The sequence below is a fragment of the Nannobrachium achirus genome, assembly GCF_963921795.1.
Source record: "Nannobrachium achirus genome assembly, chromosome: 6".
Lineage (NCBI taxonomy): Eukaryota > Metazoa > Chordata > Actinopteri > Myctophiformes > Myctophidae > Nannobrachium > Nannobrachium achirus.
Genome location: NC_137815.1, coordinates 49,818,386 through 49,844,395, shown reverse-complemented (window position 1 = coordinate 49,844,395; position 26,010 = coordinate 49,818,386). Strand labels below are relative to the sequence as shown.

General features: G+C 42.4%; 1 protein-coding gene across 1 annotated transcript in view; it reads left to right on the top strand.

The window, feature by feature from the left end:
• Positions 1-25,268, top strand: part of cita (citron rho-interacting serine/threonine kinase a) — a 59,752-nt gene extending 34,484 nt beyond the window's left edge. The window contains exons 26-50 of the mRNA XM_080729158.1: positions 49-242; positions 1,678-1,813; positions 2,557-2,661; positions 2,907-3,047; positions 4,387-4,494; positions 4,719-4,914; positions 5,548-5,718; positions 6,062-6,085; positions 7,353-7,490; positions 8,156-8,336; positions 9,123-9,214; positions 9,969-10,070; positions 11,095-11,258; positions 11,691-11,735; positions 12,974-13,054; positions 14,467-14,602; positions 15,746-15,885; positions 16,257-16,349; positions 17,059-17,167; positions 17,931-18,059; positions 19,049-19,129; positions 19,263-19,341; positions 20,667-20,849; positions 24,057-24,447; positions 25,155-25,268. Coding sequence (XP_080585284.1) covers positions 49-242; positions 1,678-1,813; positions 2,557-2,661; positions 2,907-3,047; positions 4,387-4,494; positions 4,719-4,914; positions 5,548-5,718; positions 6,062-6,085; positions 7,353-7,490; positions 8,156-8,336; positions 9,123-9,214; positions 9,969-10,070; positions 11,095-11,258; positions 11,691-11,735; positions 12,974-13,054; positions 14,467-14,602; positions 15,746-15,885; positions 16,257-16,349; positions 17,059-17,167; positions 17,931-18,059; positions 19,049-19,129; positions 19,263-19,341; positions 20,667-20,849; positions 24,057-24,447; positions 25,155-25,178 — 3,243 coding nt within the window. The 3' untranslated portion in view covers positions 25,179-25,268. The remainder of the gene's footprint in view (positions 1-48; positions 243-1,677; positions 1,814-2,556; positions 2,662-2,906; positions 3,048-4,386; positions 4,495-4,718; positions 4,915-5,547; positions 5,719-6,061; positions 6,086-7,352; positions 7,491-8,155; positions 8,337-9,122; positions 9,215-9,968; positions 10,071-11,094; positions 11,259-11,690; positions 11,736-12,973; positions 13,055-14,466; positions 14,603-15,745; positions 15,886-16,256; positions 16,350-17,058; positions 17,168-17,930; positions 18,060-19,048; positions 19,130-19,262; positions 19,342-20,666; positions 20,850-24,056; positions 24,448-25,154) is intronic.
• Positions 25,269-26,010: the final 742 nt, after the last annotated feature.

Here is a 26,010-nt window from a genome sequence, read left to right as displayed (position 1 = left end):
TTCAATGGATTAGTTTCCTCACTGTAAGTGTGGTGGTGCTCCACGCAGACCATCGAGACGCTGAAGACCAGCTGCAGCATGCTGGAGGAGCAGGTGGTGGAGCTGGATGCCCTGAATGATGAGCTCCTGGAGAAGGAGAGGCAGTGGGAGGCCTGGAGGTCAGCGCTGGAGGATGAGAAGAGCCAGGCCGAGAGACGCACCAGGGACATGCAGAGACTGTTCGACAACGAGAAGCAGAATAGGTAGACACTCACACTGACATAGCCCAACACCACACCACTCCACACCGCCCACTTATGCCAGGTTTTCCTCTACATGGACCTGGGTAGTGTGGTGTGAAAGTGGTACTAAAAGTGGTACTAAAAAGTATCCACTCCAGAGTATGTTTGAGCTAGGCCAAACAGGGCCAAACACTTCATAATGACTGATCACTCACTGACTTTTCATTTAGACCACCAGGATATAGTTGTAGTACATGATGATAATAATCAATGTTATAATCTATTATAGTGTATTATAATGATCATATTGTCAAATGTACACGCACACAAACTAAACTGTTAATTACATCGTACAGACAAAACTAGGGATGGGGCGATAATCGTTATTACCGTTTATCATGATTAAAAAAACACTCACAATAATCGTATCATGGCGATTTTAATCGTATCATGGAAATTTTAATCTATCGTGAAATTATCATTGCAATCGTCATGCACTGGGATGAATTCACCTTTTATTTGCCGAGCTGCATATGAGGTACAATTTAAACCCTCTGTAATGGTAAAACAGACCTGGAAAGAACGTACTGTACTTGCTAGTCTTTTTTATTCTCTACCAAATCTCGTTGCCAAAAAATAGATGATCTGTTGTGAGCTTGTAGATCTGCTATATTTTGGCAAATGTTCCGCCCCAGGATATAAACGATTATCGTTATAATATCGTAAAATCACAATTTCTTTGTTCACAATAATCGTGGCATGAAATTTTCATTTCGTCCCATCCCTAGGGTGGGGCAAGAACCTTGTTTTGATAAAATTGTTATTTGAAGGCACTTGGTTATATCTCCACAGTGTTGTACACCTGATATAGAGCTGTTATGACATTTGCTTAATCTTGTTGTGCTTCTTCAGAACGTTAGTTGACAGAGAGACACATTGGATTAACATTTGCCTTAATTTGTGAAACATTTAGATTTAATTACCGGCAGAGACTTTGGCCTCTAGTTTTAGGGTGGTAAACTGCCGCCCTCTGCTGCCAACTCCCCAGTGCAGCGCTGTCACTGAGTTCCATGCAGATGATAACAGTCTCCCGTGAGCAAGGTTGACGAATGACAGCCATGTCGAAACAAATATTGTGTGTCTCTTCCCCTTTATTTGGACTGAATAGAGCACACAGACTTGAAGTAAAATGATGAAATATAATAATCCAGTGCTCTTGTGTTGGGTTTATTCATTTTGTTCCTGTCAAAACAAAAGCAAAGTGGTTTAATTTTGAAAGGGAACCACTCTCAAATTGTGACAACACAACACATCACAAATATGTACTAAATGCACCTACAAATAGGAGCTGTGAACATACTGTAAGTCAAAATTTTGAACACAGGAAAAACGTCAGAGCCTCAGAAACATCTTTGGCCATTACAGTAAAACAGAGTTGTTCTGGTTCTATGTGAAGGCTCCGTGCGGACCAGCGCAGCAGCGAGTCTCGGCAGGCAGTAGAGCTGGCAGTCAAAGAGCACAAGGCTGAGATCATGGCGTTGCAGCAGGCCCTGAAGGAGCAGAGACTCAAGGCCGAAAGCCTCTCTGATACTGTAAGTAACACATCTTCAATTTGGTCAATTTAACTCCCATTCTTCTAGCCCGCAAAGCACTTTGTAATACTGGTATCTGATATTGCCATTAGCATTAAAAAAAATGGTTGCCTTACATGGGAGAGTAAAACCATTTAATACACTGCAGGGCGTGACATTAAGGCTTGTCCTGTTGTCCGGGACAAGTAATAAACCCTTCCGGACAAGCTCCATTAAAAATGTACTTGTCCGTTAGACAAGTGGCTCTTGGTTTCACTTTTTCTGTGACGCTCCTGGTGACTTTGTGCTGTATGCAGACTCTCAACTGCCCATAATATGGAGTGGAGGGAGCAAGGGGTCTTTTGTTATTCATTCTATTTCAATGTCTGACTCCTATGCATGCATTTAAGAAAGAATTGACTGCGACATTTTTGGAGCTGTGTGGAGCTCCCTATACGTGGCCGTGTGTGTGGGTCTGTCTGTCTGTCTGTTTGTCTGTTTGTCTGTCTGTCTGTCTCCGGGTATGTAGCCTGCAGTAACCTTTTCTGGCCACACATGTTAAGGGAGGGGCGCTGTTGCACACACACACACACACACACACACACACACACACACACACACACACACACACAGCTCCACTTCGAACAGAGGTTCGATTTTTAACTGGACAAGTGACTTTTGTCGGACAAGTGAATGTGCCTCAAAAAGTTAATGTCAAGCCCTGCACTGAAGGTGTTTTAAATATTTAAAATGTTTTTGAACAGCTCAATGATCTGGAAAAGAAACATGCCATGCTGGAGATGAATGCCCGCAGCCTACAGCAGAAACTAGAGACGGAGAGAGAGTTGAAGCAAAGGCTGATGGATGAGGTAGAAAAAGTGAAATACAATCACACACAAAACACATTTAATTTCAGAAGTGTTAACATACATAATGGCCTCAAAACCCTCTTAATGCACAGTGGTCCCCCATAGTGAGACACCAAAACAAACATTTGAAAGGGAACCAAAGAGGCCATCTGTGTTTTTAGTTAATTAACAACCTCTTTTAGTAAAATGAGATGTATTTGGAATACATTAATCAAACTGTCCATGTTTGATGGGTTGTTCTTCAGCAAGGGAAGCTGCAGCAGCAGATGGACCTCCAGAAGAGTCATATCTTCCGTCTGACCCAGGGTCTGCAGGAGGCCCTGGACCAGACGGACATGCTGAAGACGGAGAGGACAGACCTGGAGTACCAGCTGGAGAACATACAGGTAGTACAGTACCTTCACTACCAGCTGGAGTAATCGGTTCCATCTCATTTTGGATCCGTTCCTGGAACCCGTTTTTATCACTATCAGAGCTGGTATGTGGACTTCTCGTCCTCTGCTTTACAATTGCGATACCGGTGGTTCTCAAACGTAACACCATAACATTCCAAGGATCCTTTTGGAACCCCCTATAGGAATCGTTAAGGAATCGTTAAAATCCTTAAAGACCCCAACCCTATGCTGGAGAACATTCAGGTAGTATCAGGACTAGATGTACAGGTTGTACATTCAGTACGTAATCCCATAAGGATTTTGAAGTGTATTTTGCCTAAAAATAGGTTGTGATTGGTGGACAATCACAATCTATGACATGTCTATGAAAAGGGTCCATCAACTTTCATTAATACACCGCCATCCTGTGGCGGTTGAGGTAAAACAGTTCACAGTCACACACATGACTGCTCCTGGGCTGAATTTTGACTCTGCCACTCACACACGATTCTGCTTACTGCAACTCATCAGTGAATACAGTCATCATAGGTTTTTACGTCTTGAGACTCCCGTCCAGCCAGGACAGGCTCCAGGCACGTGTCCTCAGGAGGCTTGGCTCAGATCTGAAACCATTTGATTTGGTGTCAGAACCGCATTCCCTTGCTGGCATGTGCTCTAACCACACTTGTCTAGACTACACTAGACTATCAGAGTGAAGACAATACATGACCATTTCCATAACAGACATGTATTGGACTTTGGGTGTGGAAGATAAGGCTAGGGCTCCACCAGGATCGTTGCGTTGTGTCGTGACGGCGGCAAAAATGAACCGGGGCGAATTTGGCGTCAGACGTTGACGTCGGCAGTGGAGCACCCTTCATTGATTAAAAAGGGAGCGTTCCCAGCGCTGACACGATGCTCGCAGTGAGGCCGGGGGGGTAATAAGGATTGTTCTCAGTCATGCCATCTTCAAATATTCAGTGCATGGATACTGGCTCCATAAGACAAAAACATTTTTTCATTTCTGTTGAATCTGATGAAGGTTTTTGTGTTTTTGTAGTTGAATGACGCAATAAAAATGTTCAATGTAACAACTGTTTTTTTGTTATGTGTTATATTTTTTGTAACTGATTTTGTTATGTTAATCATTCATGTGCCAGTGCATAAATCCACTAGTCTGCATGTGATGCAACACAATCAGAACATTGTCTAGAATGGTGCTGCCAGCACCATTCTCACGAGGATCAATGGGATCAAATAAATCCTGACGTTACCATGGCGATCTCAAATCTCATGAGTTCAAATTAGAAGTGAGTGTTTCTCTGAGGTTGTGTTTTCTTCCTGCTCTCAGGCTGTGTACTCCCATGAGAAGGTGAAGATGGAAGGCACCATCTCACAGCAGACCAAACTTATCGACTTCCTCCAAGCCAAAATGGACCAGCCCACCAAGAAGAAAAAGGCAATTGTAAACAAGATTCCCATAAATTATTCAAAATACACCATAACAATTTCCACAACCATGTTATTATTTTGACTCGTGGTGTGTTTCTGAATGACCCGTATATTATTCTATTCTGCTGCCTAAAGTTTGTGTTTGCGACGTAACGGTCGCTTATCTCCCGATTAGGGAGTCTTACTGGTTGTTAATTAATTCAGTGGCTTCCTCTGTGTCCGGGTGGTCAGGGGGGTATATTCGGACGCCGTAGGGAGGACGTGGGCACCACGACGAACGGAGCGCTGGGTCCTCCGCTCCAGGCAGTCGTGCCTGTGCAGTACAGTGACATGAAGCTGGCACTGGAGAAGGAGCGCTCTCGTTGCTCTGAACTGGAGGAGACCCTTCAGAAGATGAAGATCGAGCTACGGTCCCTCAGAGAAGAGGGTGGGTGTTCACAATGACTAGACTACCTATATTGTCCTTTTTTTATTATCCAATGCCTTTTCTCAGTGGAGCCCAGGAGGCTAACTGCTATAATGGAGCGTATGCGTGTGTCATCATCATCATACCTGGAAGTTATGCGGGAACGCCTACTGAGTGGCAAAAAACGACTTTCTGGCCTTGACAGCCCATACATCCGAAAAGAAAAGTCCTATCTGATTGCATTAAACGACTTTAAACAACGTTTAACTCACTTTGCCACTTTATGCATGCGCATACCCTCTAATGAGAATATGCAACTCCACCCCTTGTTTTTGATAGGCTCGTATTGACAGTTTGAGGTTCATCAATTTAGGCTCCTTTACACAGATACGATGTAGACTCATTCTAATTTCCGTTTGAGAGCTCCTAGAGCACCTCACTTTGGAGTGTGAGTACTTTGAAGCTCATACGGCACAAGCAATCTTGTTGCATGCCTTATTTCATTCATTTGAGGAAATCAGAGTTATCAGAAACAACATGTTTGTCCAAGCTTTTTTGTAAATTTAACGTCGATAGTAACAAATAAGATCATTCCATATTGAGCTATTTTTCGTGAACTAAATTGTGGTATTATTTTCTTCCTAAATGGTACAGCAGCACATTTTAAAGCTCAGGAGCATCAGCAGCATGCTGCCCCGTCCACGCCTGCCATGGCCCGCCAGCAGATACTGATGTCGGCCATCGTCAAATCCCCAGAACATCAACCCAGCCCCAGCAGCCTTCTCAACCCCTCCACACGCTGCAAAGAGACCGCCACTCCAGAAGGTCAGTCATGCGTGGGAACACTGGCAAGTACTGTAGACAAATGCACATGTAGGTGATGTACTGCTGTGTCACTCAAACACCTCACCTTTTCAGTAGTTAATATGGGTTTCCCACTCGATCAAAAGTTGTGACGCATGGCATTGCAAATCGTTGACATGCCTCAACATGAAAATGTTGGAGAACCACTGGTCTATGTTGTGTCTGCTGTGTTTATTCATTCTTGCCCAGTGATCCTAGTACTTCAGGTTCTTTTCTAGCCTTCACTCTACTAGGTATGTCTGCTTTCACCCAGCTGCTGCTAGACCTCTTTCTTCTCTCTCTCCCTTTCCACTGCCCTTCGCAGAAAAGAGGAGGGTCACTTTTGAGAGTAAGTTATGGGTCTTCCAGGACTTCCACTGTATGGCTGCATCCTACCATGCTCATCTGCATGCACTGCCACACACGTACATGTGCACACGGCTCATCCGTCTGTCTTGTCCTGCTGACATGTTAACGGTTCAGATTTATATGGCAGTAACATGTCAGCACACCAGTTCAATACCTCCATGGCCAAGTGTCTGGGGCAGTAAGCTGTCTGCCATCAGTCTTGCTGCTTTTGTTTCCTCTGGTCGTCATTAAAGACCAGCTGAGATGGCTTTTCATGACCATATCGTGACGTATTTCCCAGTGAAACAGGGGCTGGGTGCTTCCTTAACCAATCACAGTGATAGAGGCAGTGGGGGCAGGTCGTTCACTGAATGAAACTCGTTCAGGCATCTTACCAAGGGGATCTAAACTCCTGCACGCTGTGTCACACGTTGCGCACTGCAACAAGGCAGTACTATGTTACTGCAATTCCAAATGGGGTTGCAGAAATAATAAATAAAATTAGTTTTTAAACAAATGTTTAGAAATGATTGTTTAGCTGCGTCGGGCATCTTTGACATTCAGAGTAGCACCTCTCTCTACCGTCTAGCAGACTGATTGACTGGTGCCTGTCATTATTATTGGTTGTAAGTAGATGATAATATGGACTTTTGATTTAGAATGCCCCATTATGACCACAGATATCCCATACAAGTGAAATCACAAACCTATTCTTTGAGCTAGTGTCACAATAGCCAGCTGATTAGATAGACACCATTGTCTGAATCTAAGGTAATAGCGCTCATTCACCTCTTATTGATCACTGTATCTTATAACTAAGTTAAGGATCAAACACACACAATGTGTGTCAGAAACAATATGAACAGACAAACCATGTATTTCCATTAGAGCCCAGTCAGTCAGAGGCTTCCCTGGACTTTATCTCTGGTAAATCCCAGACATGCTGACTTGAGATGTGATTGAGACTATCACAAGGCTACCTTGCATCTATGGACCAATCTACAGTATCATAGACAATGTAACGCATGCACAGCCCCACTCACTGTGATAAATAAGTAATGAGATTCTTCAGCATGGATACATACTGTACAACTTGAAAACAAGCGTTGACAATAATGTGGATCCTGTCAGCCCTCTTTGCAGTCGTTGGCTCTCATTCCTTCCTCACTTCAGCCTGAAAATAGACGATCTACAAGCTTGTAGAGATGCCTATTTTCGGCGTGCAATACTGTATAACTCAGACGTTCTTCTTCCTTGTGTACCTCCAGAGTTTGGTCGTCGCGTGAAGGAGAGGATGCACCACAACATCCCTCACCGTTTCACTGTGGGCCTCAACATGAGGGCTGCCAAGTGTGCCGTCTGCCTAGACACTGTGCACTTTGGACGGCAGGCAGCCACCTGTCTAGGTCTGTAGTCCACTGTTTCCTACATTTTGTTTTTAGTTATCATTTCAAAACATTTTGAAAAAACATTCCCCAAAAAGCTGAGATTTCAAAACATTTTCAAAAAAACGTTCCCCAAAAATCTAAGATTTCCATGATTTTTCCAAGTTCTTTCATTAATAAATAAAAGTTTAATTCCATAAATTACAAAACTTAATGTTTAAGAAGGGTTAAAATTGCCGATCTAGATACAAGCTCACAACGTGGCTCGAACGCTTGTGAGTTTGTAGATATGCTATTTTCACTAGTTTGAGTCCCCGGCATACGTCTAATTTCTCTTTTGGGTCACAGGCTAAAATGTTTGGGAACCACTACTGTAGACTGTACCCACCCAGCACTGGTTTGTGAAGTATAGCGGTACAGAAGCAGAAGTTTAGTTGTATTCCCTTTTTCTTTTTTGTTACGAATAACGTGAATGCATATTTAATATATATTGGACTTAGAAGTGCTTGCAGGTACAGTATATAGATAGATTAAAAAGACCCCATTATAGAGTATAACAAATAAAGTGTGAATTTATAGAAGACAAATGATTAAATAAAGATAATAATTTAACTAAGAGAAAACAATATATGAATAGAACTCTGTTGACTGTTTTTTTTCTCCCCACGATGTGTCTTTGTCTACAGAGTGCCACACCCTGTGCCACCCCAAATGTTCCCCGTGCCTCCCGGCCACGTGTGGCCTGCCAGCTGAGTATGCCACTCACTTCACAGAGGCTTTGTGTCGGGACAAGGCCAACTCCCCAGCCCTGCAGGTCAAAGAGGCCAGCGGGCATGTTCGCTTGGAGGGATGGATGAAACAACCAAGGTAGGTAACTTGTCCAGCACCTGTTTTTTGAGCGGTGGTCACACCGTCTCCTATACGTGGCCGTGTGTGTGGGTATCCGTCCGGCCGTCCGGCCGTCCGTGTATGTAGCCTCAAGCCTGCAGTACCTTTTCTGACCACACATGTTAAGGGAGGGGCGCTGTTGTTCTCACACACACACACACACACACACACACACACACACACACACACACACACACACACACACAGGGGGGAAGGGTGGGTCAGCATGTGTGGTCAAGTATTATTATTATTATTATTATTATTAACAAACTGAATGTTTTAGGGTCAAATAAATTAGAGTGTGTGAAGAAACTACAGCATTGTAAAGCACACTAACCCCGCTGCACCCACCCAGTAGTGCTGTTGCACAGCCTCCACGACCACCGCTCAGTTCACACGGGTGTGATTTTTTTTTACTTTTTGTATGAAAGATGTGCAAGCTTCTTTCTACCTTTGGTGTGTTGAGCTTGACCGATACATCAGTTTGGCCGATATATATTGGGCATTATTGGACTTTTTTTATGGTAGCTATAGAATAGCCAATCTACAAGTTCACAGTGTGTTGTCAGCTTTTTCTTTTTTCTTTTTTTTTGTCAAATAAATTGATAAAAAAAAAGAAAATGGATAAGAAAATGTTGCACTTAAAAAAGAAAGAAAAAAGAAATAAACAATAAAACATGGTTTATATAATAGGTGGTTGTAGAACTCTCCATCTGCTCGGTCAGACTCTACTTTGCTCATAATGATGTGCATATACTCACACAGGCATGGCAAGCGTGGCCAGCAGGGCTGGGAAAGGAAGTATGTTGTACTGGATGGAACCAAAGTCTCTGTCTTTGAGACTGAGCCCAGAGAAGGTATGTGCTTATTACTAAATATATTGTATTTACAATTGCATTGTATGAGTAACATTTTTAAGGAAAATCTGAGAATCACCATTCCATGTACAGTATGAGAATTGTTAAAGCTTCTAAAGAAATATGGGGATTATGTGTCCTTGTGTAAAATATAAAGTTGTTCATATATACGGTATATAATTAAGGTTTTTAACAGTTAATTGAACTGATGGATTTAATTTTTTTTTTGAAGGTTGGTTAATCAGACTTAAGTCGATAATTTAACACTTCCGCCGACTTACCCGACCACAGACGGGTTAGCGTTGCCATGGTTACCAAGGTAAACAGTCGCTTGCTGCAGGTGCTTGTGAAAGACGCTGGTCATGATGCGCACGGAAGCAAAACGGAGCGTCCATGCTCCATTGACTCCTATTCTATGCTGTAACATAAAAGGGTGAAAGCCGCCTTTTTTTCACGGCGACACTCAAGCGCGATGGTCGGTCCCGGTTACGAATTTTGTTTCGCGACCATTTGTAAACAAACAGATCTCTTTCCTGTATTCGTCAGATTACACACACGTGCACATGCACGCGGCTTCCAGGGCTCTTCCTAGCTCTTCAAAATAAAACAACGGCTATGGCGGCAGGAGATCTGTTAAATTATTTGGTATCCATTTGTTCGTATTCAAGAACAAGCTGAACAAAGAAATCGACAGAAAATCGGGAAGAAAATGATAAATAGTTGCATCCCTGGTTTACTGGTGTTTGTCCTGCAGACTGTGTGACTGAAGAGGAGTTTGAGCTGTGTCTGCCTGATGGTGAGGTGACGGTGCACGGAGCTGTGGGAGCCTCTGAGCTCATCAACACCGCCAAGTCAGGTACTGGATCAATCCTGCCTAAGCCTACTATACTCATCTTCTAGGAGTCTGCCTCCTCTCCAGGCTTGAAATTGAACCCACAAGGCCCCTCTCTGCTGTAAATCCCCACTACACTTGGTTGTGCAACGTATTGCGCACCAAAATGTGTGGATCTACAAGCTCAAAACGTGTCACATTGCAACGCATTGTGAGCCTGTAGATCCGCTATTTTCTGTGTGTGACACTGGTGTGAGACGAAGTACTAGAAAGATGCAATTGATAAGTGTGGTTGCTGTGACCTGAGTCACACTTGCATATCAATTCCCATATATTGAGATCCCTGATGTAATCAGTATTTATCCCATATCTGGGAATGCCCATATATGGACATATTGTGCCTCAATATGGAAATCCATGACATAGAGCATCGCAGCGGAAGTGGATTCCTGGGGTCACTTAATATTCCCCATTCACTTTCGCCATAGACTTTTACAAAAATATTTATAACAATTATGTTAAGCCTCGAACCAAGCCATCCAGGATGGAGGTGAATCATGGCCATATAACCTTTTTTTCTATGAAAATAACATTTTGAAAATCGCTAAACAAAGGGTAGTTATTAAATGTACCTGTAGTATATCAAATAATGTAATATTAAAATATGTTTTCACATAGGATCAAAGGTTATATTATCATGATTCACCTCCATCCTGGAAGGCTTGGTTCGAGGCTTAACATAATTGTTATAAATATATTTGTAAAAGTCTATGGCGAAAATGAATGGGGAATATTAAGTGACCCCAGGAATCCACTTCCGCTGCGATGCTCTATATGGCCCAATGTGTGCCACCAAAACTGTGGGAGGAATAGCGCGGCAAAATAACGTTTATCTAGGAAGGAACAGATGGATGGATGGAATAAAAGTCGGACAAGTACGGTATATTGTCTGGTTGTTAATAACAAATGTCAAATGTTGACAATTCAGTTTAGAACTGAGACTGGACTGTTAGGATAAGTGTGTGTATTTGTGTGTGTGTGTGCGCAGACATCCCTTACGTGCTGAAGCTAGAGTCCCACCCCCACACCAGCTGTTGGGTGGGCCAGTCCCTCTACTTCATGGCGCCCAGCTTCCCCGACAAGCAGCGCTGGGTGGCTGTACTGGAGTCTGTGGTGGCCGGCAGTCGAGGGTCTAAAGTGGACTCCGATGCTGTGAGTACGGTGTGTTGGGGGGCACGGGTCAGTCATTTATTCAAGCTTGCTTTAGGCTGCCTGAAGTGTAAGATGTACGGCCCTATTGGCTGTTTCATACCTGACAAGCTTAGTAATGACATCCATCTCAAAATAGCGATCTTAACCCTCAAGTGTGTTCCGTCTGTGAGCGCATGTGTACAACATGCAGTGTGTTTGTTATGAAAACGTAAACGAGACAAAATGAATCAAAGCAGCGAATGTCCGCTTTACAAGAATAGTCAGCCAGCACCTTCACTTCTTTTTCTCCCCCTCCCTCTTCTCTTTCCTTCTTTTTATCTGCATGTTTTCAATACACATGTCTTCTACCTGTGTTCTGTCATTGTTCTGTCTTGCTGTGGTTACATTGTGTGTGTATGTCCACCCAATGGGGTTGTGTGGATCATATTGTAGGCAGGTGTTGCTAAAAGACCGAAGAACCTATCCCCTCTGGTTCAGGTACAGTAAGTGGCTGCACGAACGCTTGGGCTTCAGTCGACCGACTGACTGAGCATGCAGTAGGCATATATTTATCCATAATACAATACTCACATTGTGCCGAGGAATTTCACACAATTTGGCAGCAGCACAAATGACTATTTTGTAATTTTGCAAGCTCACAACGCAACACGTTGTGAGCTTGTATAGCTGCCATTTTTGGGAGCGTGACACTGGTGTGCAACTAAGTATAAATCAGGCTCAACCTTTGATATGCAACTGCATTCAGTTTCAGGCACGCACATGCACACAGCACAGACGCGTGCACACACACACACACACACACACATACACACACACACACACACACACACACACACACACACACACACACACACACACACACACACAGTGCATGGATGTGAAGAGACACTGCTGTGCAGTATTGGCCTAGTGTCTCATATTATGTCATGCATGCTTCTCCAAAAGCCATGCTCTGCTTCAGCCCTCTTCATTGAAGCACTCTCTGTAGAGGCACATGTGCACACTGTTGTAGCATACCAAGCTTTTCCTGAGCTTGCACACTTCTGTTCTGGGTGTTTTCGTGTATTAATTGCTGGCAGCATTAATGCAGTCATTCTCCGCTTACTGAGCCTTGGTAATTGTATTATGTTTTTACTGAGATGTATACATCTGTTTCTGAAACGTGCCGTCATGTCTCCGGTTCTCCTTACTGAACTGGGTGACCGGTTGTAGATGTGTAATCTAGTGCTAGTACTGCAGTACAAAAATGTTTATGTAAATATGTTACGACTGGAACAAAAGACTTAACCACATGAATTCTAATGTTAGTGTCCCTATTCAGGGCACATCATAATAGGCGAACATTTGCAGGCGAACATTTGCCAAAAGATAAGGGAATATTAGTCGAAAATAGCAGCTTTACAAGCTCACGATGCATTGCCCTAAGACGCGTTGTGACTGAGCTTGTAGATGGGCTATTTTCAACAAGACATTTGGTTTATGGGGGGGGGAATTACGGGATCAAGTACGTACCTGGGTGACCCTAGTCAACAACAACAATAGAGTTCAAGTGCGTAACCACGGGAATTCGAACATGGATTGAAATTCTCAGACACTGGATAACCACTTTGTGGTTATGTTCCATAATGACTAACCTGTCTCTGCACTAAAGTGATTGCTGGCTAACCTGTCCCATGTGGTGCTCCTTTGCTCTCTCTGCCTTCATATCCTGATAGAAGCTGCTGGGCAATTCTCTGCTGAAGCTGGAGGGCGATGACCGTTTGGATATCAACTGCACTCTGCCTCTCACAGACCAGGTATCAGCGCCTTGAGAAAGGAACGCCATGAATAGTCCATGTTCATTGTAGATTCATTTGAAAGTTCGATTTTTGACATTGCATTACTTTTGGTACAGGCCTATAGCTGCTGTTCCTTCCCTGGAAGTCTTGTCATGAATTGGCAGTCATGGTTCAGTATGTTGTTCAAACCGAAGATCTTCTTGGAATATTTAGACAGGAAATTAGAAAGAGATGGGCAATTAACCAAATATATCGAAACCGACGTTTAGAACCTCTGAGCGATTTAATCTGCCTTTAAGCGAATAATTGAGTTTCAGTTTTTAATTTTCCTTGCTCAGCTGGGAATCAAACTTAGAGGACATGGTTATGTCACAGTAGCCATGTTTCCATAAACGTATTCGAATTAGGGAAGCGAATTATCAGAAATACGCATTAAGACGAAGCGAATTTAGCATGTTTCCATTTGCGGGTGTCATTCGAATTAGCGACAGTCGCATGAGTTGATCGGGCTGATTTTTTCAGACTGAACCTGAGCACTGCACGTCTGACTGCTGTGACTCGGTTGCTGTCTAGTGGGAAGAAGGGGTTATCAATCATCATGGCCTCAAATAACTTTTAAATATCTTACAATTGGCGACGAGTCTCTTACGAAATTGGCAAGAGTTCCTCTCAATACATGAAGCTATTTAACCTCTCCATCGGCAATAGTCAGTGGTGTGTGTTCCCCACACTCCCGCGTCCCCACCGCTGCGCTCAGGTTCACCGGGAAAACCGCTGTCGCGTCGCTGCACATTGCTCATCCTGCAAGTTTCAGCGTCCTCTGGAAGGTGGCCGATCTGCAAGCTCACGGCGCGGAGATGCGGATGCGAGCTGCTGTGAGCTTGTAGATCGGCCACTTTTGGCACACAACACTGTGTGATGAGGAAGGGTTAGCCACGGATGGCTTGACTCCGGGAGGTGAAAACGGGAGGAATTTACACACGGTCCGTGTCACTCCGTGTGTAACAAACAACTGGTTTGTTTTGTGGGCTAACGCTATACAATGGACGTTAAGCGGCAGGGGAAAGTGTTAAGTTGGAGGACGATATGGACCCAGAACTTCATAATTTATTCGCATTTATTGTCTGACCCGTTTCCATTCACAAATGCGCATTTAGTTTATTCGATAAAGCCTCAAAATCCACCTCCTCAAAGCGGATACATTTTTTTGCAGATAATGAAAGTTTATTCGCATTTTGAAGTGTTTCCATAAAAAGATTTTGCGAATAAGCCGTAAATGCGCATTAAGAGGCTTTATGGAAACGCCACTACTGACTGAACTTTCTTGAGCCAACTTTTATTTGATCTTCCGACTACCAGCCTGTCCAACTTTAAGGACGACTCTTGACATATTTCCCATCCATGTAATCTGTCACTCTCATCTCTCCTAGATTGTGCTGGTTGGTTCTGAAGAAGGTCTCTATGCTCTCAACGTCATAAAGAATTCTCTGACCCACATCCCGGGCCTGACCTCCGTTTTCCAGATCCAGATCCTTAAAGATCTTGAAAAGCTGCTGATGATCACTGGTCAGTATTACAAACCCATTACACACCAATACACAAGTGCTTTACTGGAACATCCCTAGTTCAATGGAAACATGTACTTAGAACTTAAACAGAATGTCAAGTGATCACGTGAAGGGGAAAATCATGAAGTTCTTTAACTGATTACAAATGAATGAACACCGGCATCTGGTCTATTTTCCCATAACATGGAAAAAACAGAATTCGCAAGGAAATTAGACTGTAGGAAAATGTTTTTTTAGTGAATAGCAAAGGTTCCAGAATAGCAAAGGACCAACATCGTGTTTGTTATCTAGAAAGAATTGAGAAAGAACAACCGTTATAATTACGTTATATAGTGCCGTTATAATTACGATGAATTAATGTTGGAATTAAATACACTTTTTACAAGTCATGCTGTATAACCTTTTCAACTAAACAAGTTATTTTTTATGTAATCTTGTCCACAATAACCATTCCATGTAAAAAAAAAAAGAAATCTTTTTTACAAATTCTCGAAAAACTATGAAATACTCTATAGTTGCGAGCGTCGGAAGGCGACTCACAGCAAAATGACGAACGCATTGGAAATATACAGGAAATCTGTTTGCTTGTGTATTTTAATGTTAATAAATCTGATGATGTGTTGTTGCGTTCCCCATATATCCTCGAGCACTAGCACCCCTGCAGCGTTCATTTTCAGCGTTCCTTCAGTACAGAAAGTACAAATCTTTGAATATAGTGTATATTATTTTAAAGCAAACATTTGTAACTCAAATTTTGCTTCTGGAGAGTCCCTGGAACAACATATTTTGAGATGGGGGGTCTGCGGCCAAATACTTTTGGGGGTCCTTGACAAGAAAAAGTTTGAGAACCACTGATTTAGAAGAAGGATTTAGAAGACATTTATAGAATCCGGTCATAAATATTCAAAGACTTAAACAGATTTTCGCTATTTTTCAAAAATGGCAGATCTACAAGCTTGCAGCGTGGCACTCGGTGCCGCGCTGTGAGCTTGCATATCTGCTATTTTTTAACAGTCAATGCATAAAATAATAGTTAAAGTAATAATGCGTGCCCGGTCTTAATGGCTTTAATCAGCTCCTTGAAGCACAGCTAAAACATGGATGGTGCGTGTGACTGATGTGATGGTACTCTGTGCTGTAGGAGAGGAGAGGAGCCTCTGTCTGGTGGACATAAAGAGGGTGAAACAGTCTCTGTCTCAGTCTCACCTCCCGGCCCAGCCTGACCTCAACGCCTTTGTCTTTGAGAACGTCAAGGGATGCCACCTCTTTTCCTCTGGCAAGGTACATTACACACACAGTGCAGAATCTGTCCATGCTAAACGTAATAAGCCACCAAGTTCAACACATCAGCATACTGTTTATATTTCCGACGTTAGTATACAGTAGCAAATAATCATTGTTATCTGGTGGAAACCTTGTATGTAAAACCGATCTTTTTGTAATTAAATTGTGAAAATAAACGATTTATAAGCTCACAACGTGTCGCAGTGCAAGCCTATAGAGCTGATATTTTCACTACTTTTGTGAGACACTTGTATGACACATTAATTGATGTAAATACATAAACATTTAAAAGAACAGATATACAAGGTTTCTGCCCGACGGCGACGACATGTGTATCGCTATCTGACAGCATTGTTCTCCCCATGCAGATTGATAACGGATTATGCATCTGTGCCGCCATGCCAAACAAGATCACCATTCTCCGCCACAATGAAAGCCTCAACAAGTTCTGCATCAGACAAGTGAGTTATGTTGACCCTATAGAGTAACAAAGTCATGACTTCACTCGCTCATCCCCTGGTTCGTGGAAGTAATTTCACTATGGAGAATAACATTGAGTCATCTTAAAATCGTCTCATAAGCATTGTGGCCCAAAAATAAGCAAACGGTCTCCGCAATATTGTCGGGGAGGTGGCTCTGTATGGTTTATGATAGTCAGTCACTAATATTTGATACAGTCTGTTTCTGGGGAAAATTCTACTAATTCGGCGACAGTAACATTAGCATTAGCACCATCAGTTGATTCTTCATATCCATATGAGTCAAACCGCTGAGATCATTTGTTTGTTTGGAACACAGTTCTTATATGACGCAATATGAAAAAAGTCTATGGGAATTCAGAATGGGGGGGAACGTCATTTACACATCGAGGTAGGATGTGTAAATGACGTCAAACTTCGCAGCTCTATGGATAATGCCAACACTACATGGGAAGGAAGGATACCTGGGTGACATCATGAGCCCAGAGATTGGCAGTTCTTCCACTCCAAGTGCAGATTTTCAAATGATGCACAGACTTGAGTGAAATAAACAGATATGTGATGAGGGTGGGCGGAAAGCAACTGTGTTGTTGGGACATTTCATTTCTCCCATATGCTTAACATGGTCTGCATCTGAAAGCCTGCCTCCCAGTAAATGATTTAATCTGTAATCTTGTGTTTATTTTTGCAGGAGATGGAGACATCAGAACCATGCAGCTGCATCCACTTCACAGGCTACAGCATCATCATCGGCACTAATAAATTCTATGAGATTGAGATGAAGCAGTATATACTTGAGGGTAGGTCAAGATTAACTATATACTGTATTGCTACAGTATACTGTATACTGGATAGTATAGCACACACTGATCCTCTCTGGACAAAGTTTGTCAATTTCAAAAATAATATTGTCGCAATGAAAATTACTTTACCATGTCAAACTAACTGGACATTTGCCGTCCTCAACAATGGTACGTTCTGTTGGAGGTTATACATTTCATAGAATATAGTAGAATAAGACAAAATCGTTTATCTTAACAAAACATCCAATGGTTTAAATTAAAATTATTATTGTATATGTAGTAATGACGACTTGATATAGCACATACTGTATAGTGGGAACCCTGGTCGGAATTTTCTAATATTGATAATATTGATATTGATCTGTGATTGGCCTTCCCCCTGATTCTTTGGAGATCACTATAGCCAAGCAAATAAGGACCAAATTGAACACTGTTCTTTCCTTCGAAGGCCATCTTCTGTACAATGTATTTGATGCTCTGCATAGCTCGTTTAGTAACAGGTTATTGATGCCTTGTTGCTCTACTGAGCGACTGAGGTGTCCTTTGTTCCTTCTGCTGTTAAATTCTTTAATGAACACCGCTAGCTCTTTTTTTTTCTCCTTTCTTTTTTTTTACTGTTATGTAATTCGTACTGTATGTTACCGTTTCTTGTTTGTGTATTTGTACTCGCTCTGGTGGCAAAAAATGTTTCCCCTCACGGGATTAAGAAATAAACCATACCATACCAACTGACGGAGGTCCTGTCCATTCCTCTCTTCAGAGTTCCTGGATAAGAATGACGTGACGCTAGCTTCGGCTGTGTTCGCTGCCTCCTCGCACAGCTTCCCCATCTCCATCATCCAGGTGACCACGGCGCCGCAGAAGGACGAGTACCTGCTCTGTTTCCACGGTGTGTATATCATCGTTGTTGTCGGGCAGAAACCTTGTATGGTCAAAACTGTTCGTTTTGTATGTCATTTTAAAAATGATTTAAACTAGTGAAAATAGCCGATCTACAAGCACACAACGCTTTGCACCGCGAAGTGTTATGTGCTTGTAGATCTGCTATTTTCACTTGTTTTGTGCGACAGTCTTTTATGATGAAGCAGGGCTTTTACTTTACGGAAAAAACGTACAAATTTGAAACTTGGAGATACAAGGTTTCTGCCCGACAGTGACGACTGATTGATTGAAGTATTTATTAGAAGTTTGCATAGTGAAAGAAAGGTACAGTTTCATTACAGTACAGTTCACAGGTCCAAGGTCAAATAAAAGGAAACTTGGATAAGTCTTGCAGCTTATTTCTAAGGAGATCCTTCTCTTTAACTCATATAGATATATGATTTAATGTGTATGTTAAGTACACAGGGAAGCAAGCATGTCTGAGTGTGCAAGTAGATATGAAGGATTTGTCACTGTATTTGTTTAATCCAGACTGCTGTTGTACTTTTTCTGTATTAAGCCTGATTTATACTCGATCACACATGTTTCACGTGCCGAAATTTGCTAATTTTGGCACAGAGCGGGAGTGGGATTGGACATAAAAAATCCAATTAACTTCTAATGTGGTATTAATGGGACATTATTTTCCTGTATATATCCATGATAGTGTTGTGTCACACTGATGACATTGGCTATTAAGCTGGTTGCACACGGTTGCGTTCTTTCATTGCGAAATGCGTTTTTCAAGGCAAGGAGCGGGAGATAGAGAGAGCAAGGGGACCCGTGGTTCGAAAATAATTACGAAACTGGCGGCAGTGTGCAAACGTGATTGACATAACGTGAGGTTGATTTCTTTTACATGCTCCTAAATTCGCTACTATATTCGGACGAAAAAACGCAGCAGTGTGCAACAACCTTTAAACTGTAACCTAATTGATGCCATTGTTATTTGTACAGAGTTTGGTGTGTTTGTGGACGCGTACGGCCGCAGGAGTAGAAGTGAGGATATCAAGTGGAGTCGACTGCCTCTGTCTTTTGGTCAGTGCCAAACCGTCATAATCCTCCTCACAATAGAACGTTAGGATTCAGGTTAAAAATAGGCAAAGTTGCACTTTAATGCATGGTGTGTGCCAGCATACGTTCAATAGAGCTTTTTTGTTGTTCTTCTCAGCCTACAGGGAACCATACCTGTTTGTGACTTACTTCAACTCACTGGATGTGATCGAGATCCATGGACATGCTGCTCTTGGGTATGACATGTACAGATAACAAGACATTTTTATTGTCTCCACCAGCCTGTCTGTCTGTCCGTGCGTGCGTCCGTCCATGTGTCCTCCAGTTTGTTACCAGCTAATCTCTACAGTCATGTGATCATCATGGATATGTCCGATTTTCCATATTCCATCCTGATTGGCTATAATTGGCTTCCAAAGTTTGCAGGATTGCTCCGTTTTGAACAAAATGCCTCACAGCGTGCAATCTTGGTGAAATTGGGCGTGCACGTTCCCACTAGGCAGAGGAAGAAATGCCACTTCAAATTTCTCAAATCAGCCTCATGGTGGTGCTATAACAGGGCAATTTGTGTTTTTGAGCGGTGGTCACACCGTCTCCATAGCGTGGCCGTGTGTGTATCCGTGTGTGTCACACGCACACACACACACACACACACACCACCGCTCACTTCAAACTTGGGTTTGATTTTTACCTTTAACTCCACCGATAAGTGGAAAACTTTGTATGCGCACTACCTAGAGGCTAAGGATAAACCTTTGCCCTGCTTTTTTCACATTCGCCTTTTATAGTGCCACCAGGAGGACAACAATGTAAAACACATTCTTTGCAATTACTCCATCAACTTTTCTCCAACACATTTTTGGAACACAATGCCTCAAATCATGCATGCAGCGTCCGACTGCCATGAAAGGTCTAAGATTGGCGAAGAACACATGCCACCCTTTTTACATTGGCCTATATAGCCCAGGCCAGGACGCCTGGCCTGGTGGAGACCTGTGCTCGGAAGAGCACTGCTTCTAGTTGGTTACCTTTGCATTGCCATTTTGGCCAATTGGGTAGCTCTCCAAAAATCACCAAATATGGCTCTACCAAGGGTGATCGCAATGCAGGCTTGTGGTGAACATTTTTGTCAGTAATTATTTTGCCACGGACATACAAAATGAGTGGACAATAATAGGTCTGAGAGTGTATAAATGGAACCAAATGGACCCTACCGGTTCCATTTGTACACTCTGAGTTATGGGGTTCCTTGCAAATAAAACGTTTAAGAACCACTAGAACTAGTGGACTAGTGGATGTGTCATAGTAAATAATTGTTATACATATTCTGAAGAAAACCTGGAGACTTGACATACAGTAATTGGGTCTTTATGGTCAAAATAAAATCAATAACATTATAATGGTGTGTAAAAAAAAAAAGAAAAATATTTCCTACGGACAAGGCCAAGTCTTTGCCACAGACACATTTGTCCTTGTACGAAAATATTGATGACCCCTGGGCTCTGTTATTTCAGTGGATCTTGGTGTCTAATCTACAGTTGTTGTTTTTCTTTCTCTGGAGTCCCCACTCGTATGCCCACCTGGACATCCCAAACCCTCGCCACCTGGGGCCAGCCATTTCCTCAGGTGCAATCTATCTGGCCTCCTCTTACCAGAACAAGCTTCGAGTCATCTGCTGCAAGGGCAACCTGGCCCAGAGCCAGGATGGCGGGGGAGACCTACAGCGGAACGGCTCTGGACGCAGGTAAGCTTAAACAAGACTATTATTTAACCACATGGACCCCAGCATCCTTATTCTCATCGAAAATGTCAGATTGTTAGCTTGCTATTTTCGATGAAAGGATTTGGTGTTGACCAGTAATCCTGGTCTCTATAATGCCTCACCCTGGCCAGCCGGGGCGCTTGATGGAGGGGAAAGGAACTGGTTGGAATAACATGTTCTTTTCACGAGCTACGTCCAGCCGGGAAAACTCTAGGGCTGACCCCAAAAAATCAAATATTCAAAGCTTTGTTCGATGGCACGGGCTTCGAACTTGAAAAAGAAAGTCGAATAATTGCCCGTTTATCCTTTGGGGGGGGGGGGGGGGGGGGCGCGGGCCTTACCTTGCACCTCGCTCCACTCCAGTGCAGCGTCAACTCCTCCTCACACACGTTAACATTAACAACAAGCCGACAACAACAAGAGCAAGCATGAAGCCATCCCAATGGTCACCGATAATAAAAAAAAAGAAAAGGCAGCGCGCTGTCACAGACACCAATGTCTGAGTAACATCACCCATGCAACTATATGCGATGCGGTCACACATTTCTGTGTCAGCCCCCGGCACCAATGTCGGTGTAACATCCATGCATGCAACTGTCCTCCACACGCTGACAGAGGAAAAAACATGTGTGTTTTCCCTTTTTTAACTCATTGAGTGCCAATCCCGAACTAGTTCGGCTTTATTAGCGTATCGTAGTGTGCCGATCCCGAACAAGTTCGGCTTTTAAAAAAAAAAAAAAAAAAAAAAAAAAAATTTTTTTTTTTTTTTTTTGAAAAATTTTTTTTTGAATTTTTTTTTTTTTTTTTGGGACCCCATCAAATCTGGTGAACATGATTTCAATCGCGATTTTGCATGTTCCACCCCCATACAACCCCATCTAACATACAGGGCAGCCATTTTTGTTTACATTACATGTAAAACATAATGGCGATTATCTCAAGAATGCCTGAACGGATTTCCAATCGGATTTTTTTGTTTGAAAGCTGTGAACAAACTGCACAAATCCACTCCAATGCAATCCAGGATTGCATTGGATTTTTTAGAGCTCATTCTTCTCTGTTTTTTTCCCATGCATGAGGTGTGCAAGGTTTAATCATGGCTAAGTTGACGAAAATAAGGCTTCTAAAATGCTTGGTAGCCAATAGCTAACTTCAAGCTAACTTCATCCTCTTCCTGTACATGCACAAAGGAAAGTGTCCTTTCCTTTGTAAAAAAAGTCCTGGCTCCAGGGCTTGGGCATGCATTACCAGCATATCTCTATTATTCTCTGGTCACTGGGCGCCCTCTAGTGGTGATAGGCTGGCACTCAATGAGTTAATTGAGTAAAATAGCGCATTTTTTAACACATTTCCTTAATTTTAACGGTTATCGGTTACGCTTTTTCTCCCTTTTTTTTGGCTTATAAACTTCGATTTAATAAATACAATCAAAGGTCAGCCCTAGAAAAAATCCCTGTCAGGTGAAAATAAATGGCGTGGACTCCTCATGCATAGGAGGCATGAGTTCAGTCCGTTGCTCTCCCCAGGTTGGCAGAGGGAGTGTAGCGCCCAGGATTACATTAGACAATTGACACTGTGTGAAAAAAATGCGTTACAAAAATCGTGAGATAAAAATTATTGGTAAAAAAGAGAAGATTTGGTGTAGAAGGAAACAAGGAGAGATTTTGGTCAATGACGTATGTAGGGTTTATGTGGTTAAATGTGCTGTATGTGTGACTATACTCACTTCCTGTTATTTCACACTATTATTCTGGTGAAGTTTTATTATTCTTCCCCAACACTTGCCATCCCTACATTTAAAGGAGTAGTTCACCCATAACATGACTTATTTTCTATCAATTACACACACCATCAAGCCTTGAATTCATGGAGATGTTTTTTCTTTTTTTTGCATGCCTAAGCCTAGCTGCAAATTGCAACACTAGATTTTTATTTTTTATATGTTGAATCTAGTGTTGCAATACCTCCCATTGGCAGCCAATGCATCCAAACAGTGACAAAAAGTAGCTCATAACATGTCTACGGTGGGTTTTTATGAAACAAACACTTTTTTCTTTGGTGAGTTTGACGTCATCTAATACAATCGGATAGCAAAAAAACTGTTTGGATTCAACATATTTAAAAAATCTAGTGTTGCAATTTGCGGCTAGCCTAAGCCAATAATTTGCCCGGTAGAGACTCAATTCACCTGCATTTGAGACTCCGGAGGTCATAAGAGTATTGGCTTAGGAATGCAACAAAACAACACAATCTCCATCCATGGGTGTGTAATTGATAGAAAATAAGTGATTATTTTGGGTGAACTACTCCTTTTAAAGCACTGTTTAGTAATGTGATGCATGCCATTCCTCCCTTGAGTTCTGCACTGCACCATTCTGTTTTACTTGCACGGTGAGTTGTGGTTTAAGCGGGCTAGCAGCAGCAGTGTTTTCATGGCCTAATCCAATCTACACTGGTGTTGTCAAAGGGCATTTGGATTTAGCTGGCACTGGAGTTCACAACAGTTGGGCTCCATAATTCTGTTCTAAAACAGAGGAGTAATGCTGACATTTTGTTCTTTTCAGGGAGAAGAGTGCATTTTAATATTTGTATATTTGTGACGAAGTTGAAACTTTTAAATAAAAAAAGGAAAGAAATAAAAAAAGAAAATGTATATACTGAGATATATTCATGTATTTTATTCGAATTGATTTTGCGTGTCAGAAGGACCTAACTGAATAAACAATAAACTTTCTTTTATTTTGTGACTCTTCTGTTACATGCAAACATTTATCAGTAACAGAAAACAAGCTACATTTGTGCTTTATTTTGATATTCCTTGCTAAATTTGGGATTGCCCACTGAGCACTAGTCTAAAATGTGTCTAAAAATTAGTTTTATTAGATGTCTAAGCTTAGATTAGACATTGAATAGACATCTAACCGTAGATGTCTAAAAAACTTTCACTTTTAGACCAATTTTAGACTAGTGCTCAGTGGGTGGCTTTGAAAGACACTCAAAACAGACTCAGGTAGCCTATATATATAAATGGTTAAAGAACCTTAGCCCGTCCCTGAACCTATCCTCTCCGCAACAGTAGACAAATGCTGCAGCTGTACCAAAAACCCCATGACCCATGAGACACATCCACTTTCTTTTGACAAATGGAACATGTTGGCCATGTTGATGCCACAACTTCCTCCCCCACAGCCCTAACAAACGTGGGCCTCCCACCTACAACGAGCACATCTCTAAGAGGCTGGCAGCCAGTCCTGTGGTTCACGGAGACCCTGGCACACCTCACCGCTACAGAGAGGCCCGCACCGAGTTCCGCAGAGACAAGTCCCCTAGTAGCCGTCCGATGGAGAGAGAGAAGTCTCCCGGCAGGATGCTGGAGGGCCACATCATGGGGTCACCCGGTCGGGCCTTAGCGGACCCTCGCATGGACCGCTCCCCGGGCAGGGCCATGGCGGACCCCCGCATGGACCGCTCCCCTGGCCGACTGATGGACGTACGGAGGGAGAGGTCCCCTGGGCGCTTTGAAGAGCGCCAGAGACTCCACACTGGCTCTGGACGCACACCCATCAACCCTGTTAACAAGGTGTGTTGAATTTATTACTGTCAGGGTTCCCAAGGTCATGAAATTCCTGGAAATATTTTGAAATTAGACAAATATTTTTCCAGTACTGGAAAGGTTTTGGAATTTATCAAGGGTCCTGGAAGGTCCTGGAAAAAATAGCTATGCGTTGTCTTTGGTTATTGATTTTGTTAATACCTCTGAAATGACAAATTAAACATGGGCCAAATTGTCAAATATTAGAGGCAGAAATTGTGAAAATAGCCGATCTACATGTAGATCGGCTATTTTCACAATAGAACCGTTTTATACAAAATTCCTCAACTATTAGTGCTCGTCAGGGTGCCGGGTCCCCAGTTAAAACATGATTATTTCGGGGTCACAGCCTGAAAAGGTTGAGAACCACTGCCATACACTACCTGTCTTTGGGCATTGTGCATAAGAGTAAGCGACCTGTTATTGAGCTGAATTATTGTTATATAGTCCTGGAAATTGGGTTAAATATTCAGGTAAAGTTTTGGAAATTAATTGGTAAAAATGTGTGAGAACCCTGTACTGTACTTGCGGTAAGGTCATTCTCTTTACTGATGAATCTGATGCACCGATATCGATTGCTATTATTGTGTGTTTTGTCCCTTGTTTATTTTCACTTTGCATACTAAATGTTCATCACCAATCCTTCCTTCTCATGCTCAAAATGTATCTGATAACATCCTTATGAATCTCAACAGGTATGGGACCAGTCATCTGTTTGAATCACAGCAAAACATCAATGGAGTACGTACCATACTCAGCACAACCATGAACAGAGCTGGTTATGTCTTGAGGGATGGGAGAGTGGGCGCAGGGTACCGAGAATGCCAACAACTACCAAGGAAACACTGCCACGCAAACTGTTCTATCTGACTTAAAATGACTAAACCCACCGAGAAATCAGCTGTAGCTGTCAGCAGAGAGGAGAGAAATACCATAAAATGTAGATGTCATTAAAATCAGGTTTATTATTTATTTTCCTGACTTATTTGACCTAGATCAACAGAATGCCATATGAGCAGCGTTTTAAGCAGGGTGATCTCACGTCTATTTGAATACTTGCTTTGTCCCCTGTGGGAAGAGATCAGGTATCTCATGCTCCATGAGGCGTCTTCAAAAGTTGTAGATCAGAATCTCTCAATTCAAGACCTGACTCAGCAGGTTTTGTAAGCCTTAGTTAAGTGAAATCAGAGATAACAGATAAGCACACCTGTAGCAGTTTTGTCTTGCAAGTCGACAGTAACCAGCCACATAAAGCAAATTAAGGAAAAGGTTATTTTAAAATGGGAAAGATGCACTCTGTAGTATCTTACTATTACAAAATGTCTTCGGCCCTTTGTTGGCTCCGTCCACAGTAGGTAGAGATCGAGGCATGGTAGTCTATTTAATGGTAATTTTTGCTCCAGCCTAGCATTAACATAGTCAACATTCAATCATCATCAGCTTGTCACAATCATTATATATACTAATCTGAGTCTTGTATCCAGACTGTGGTTAGGGCTATGATAAGACTTGGTTGGAGCGAAACACATAGTAGAGCCCTATTCACTCACC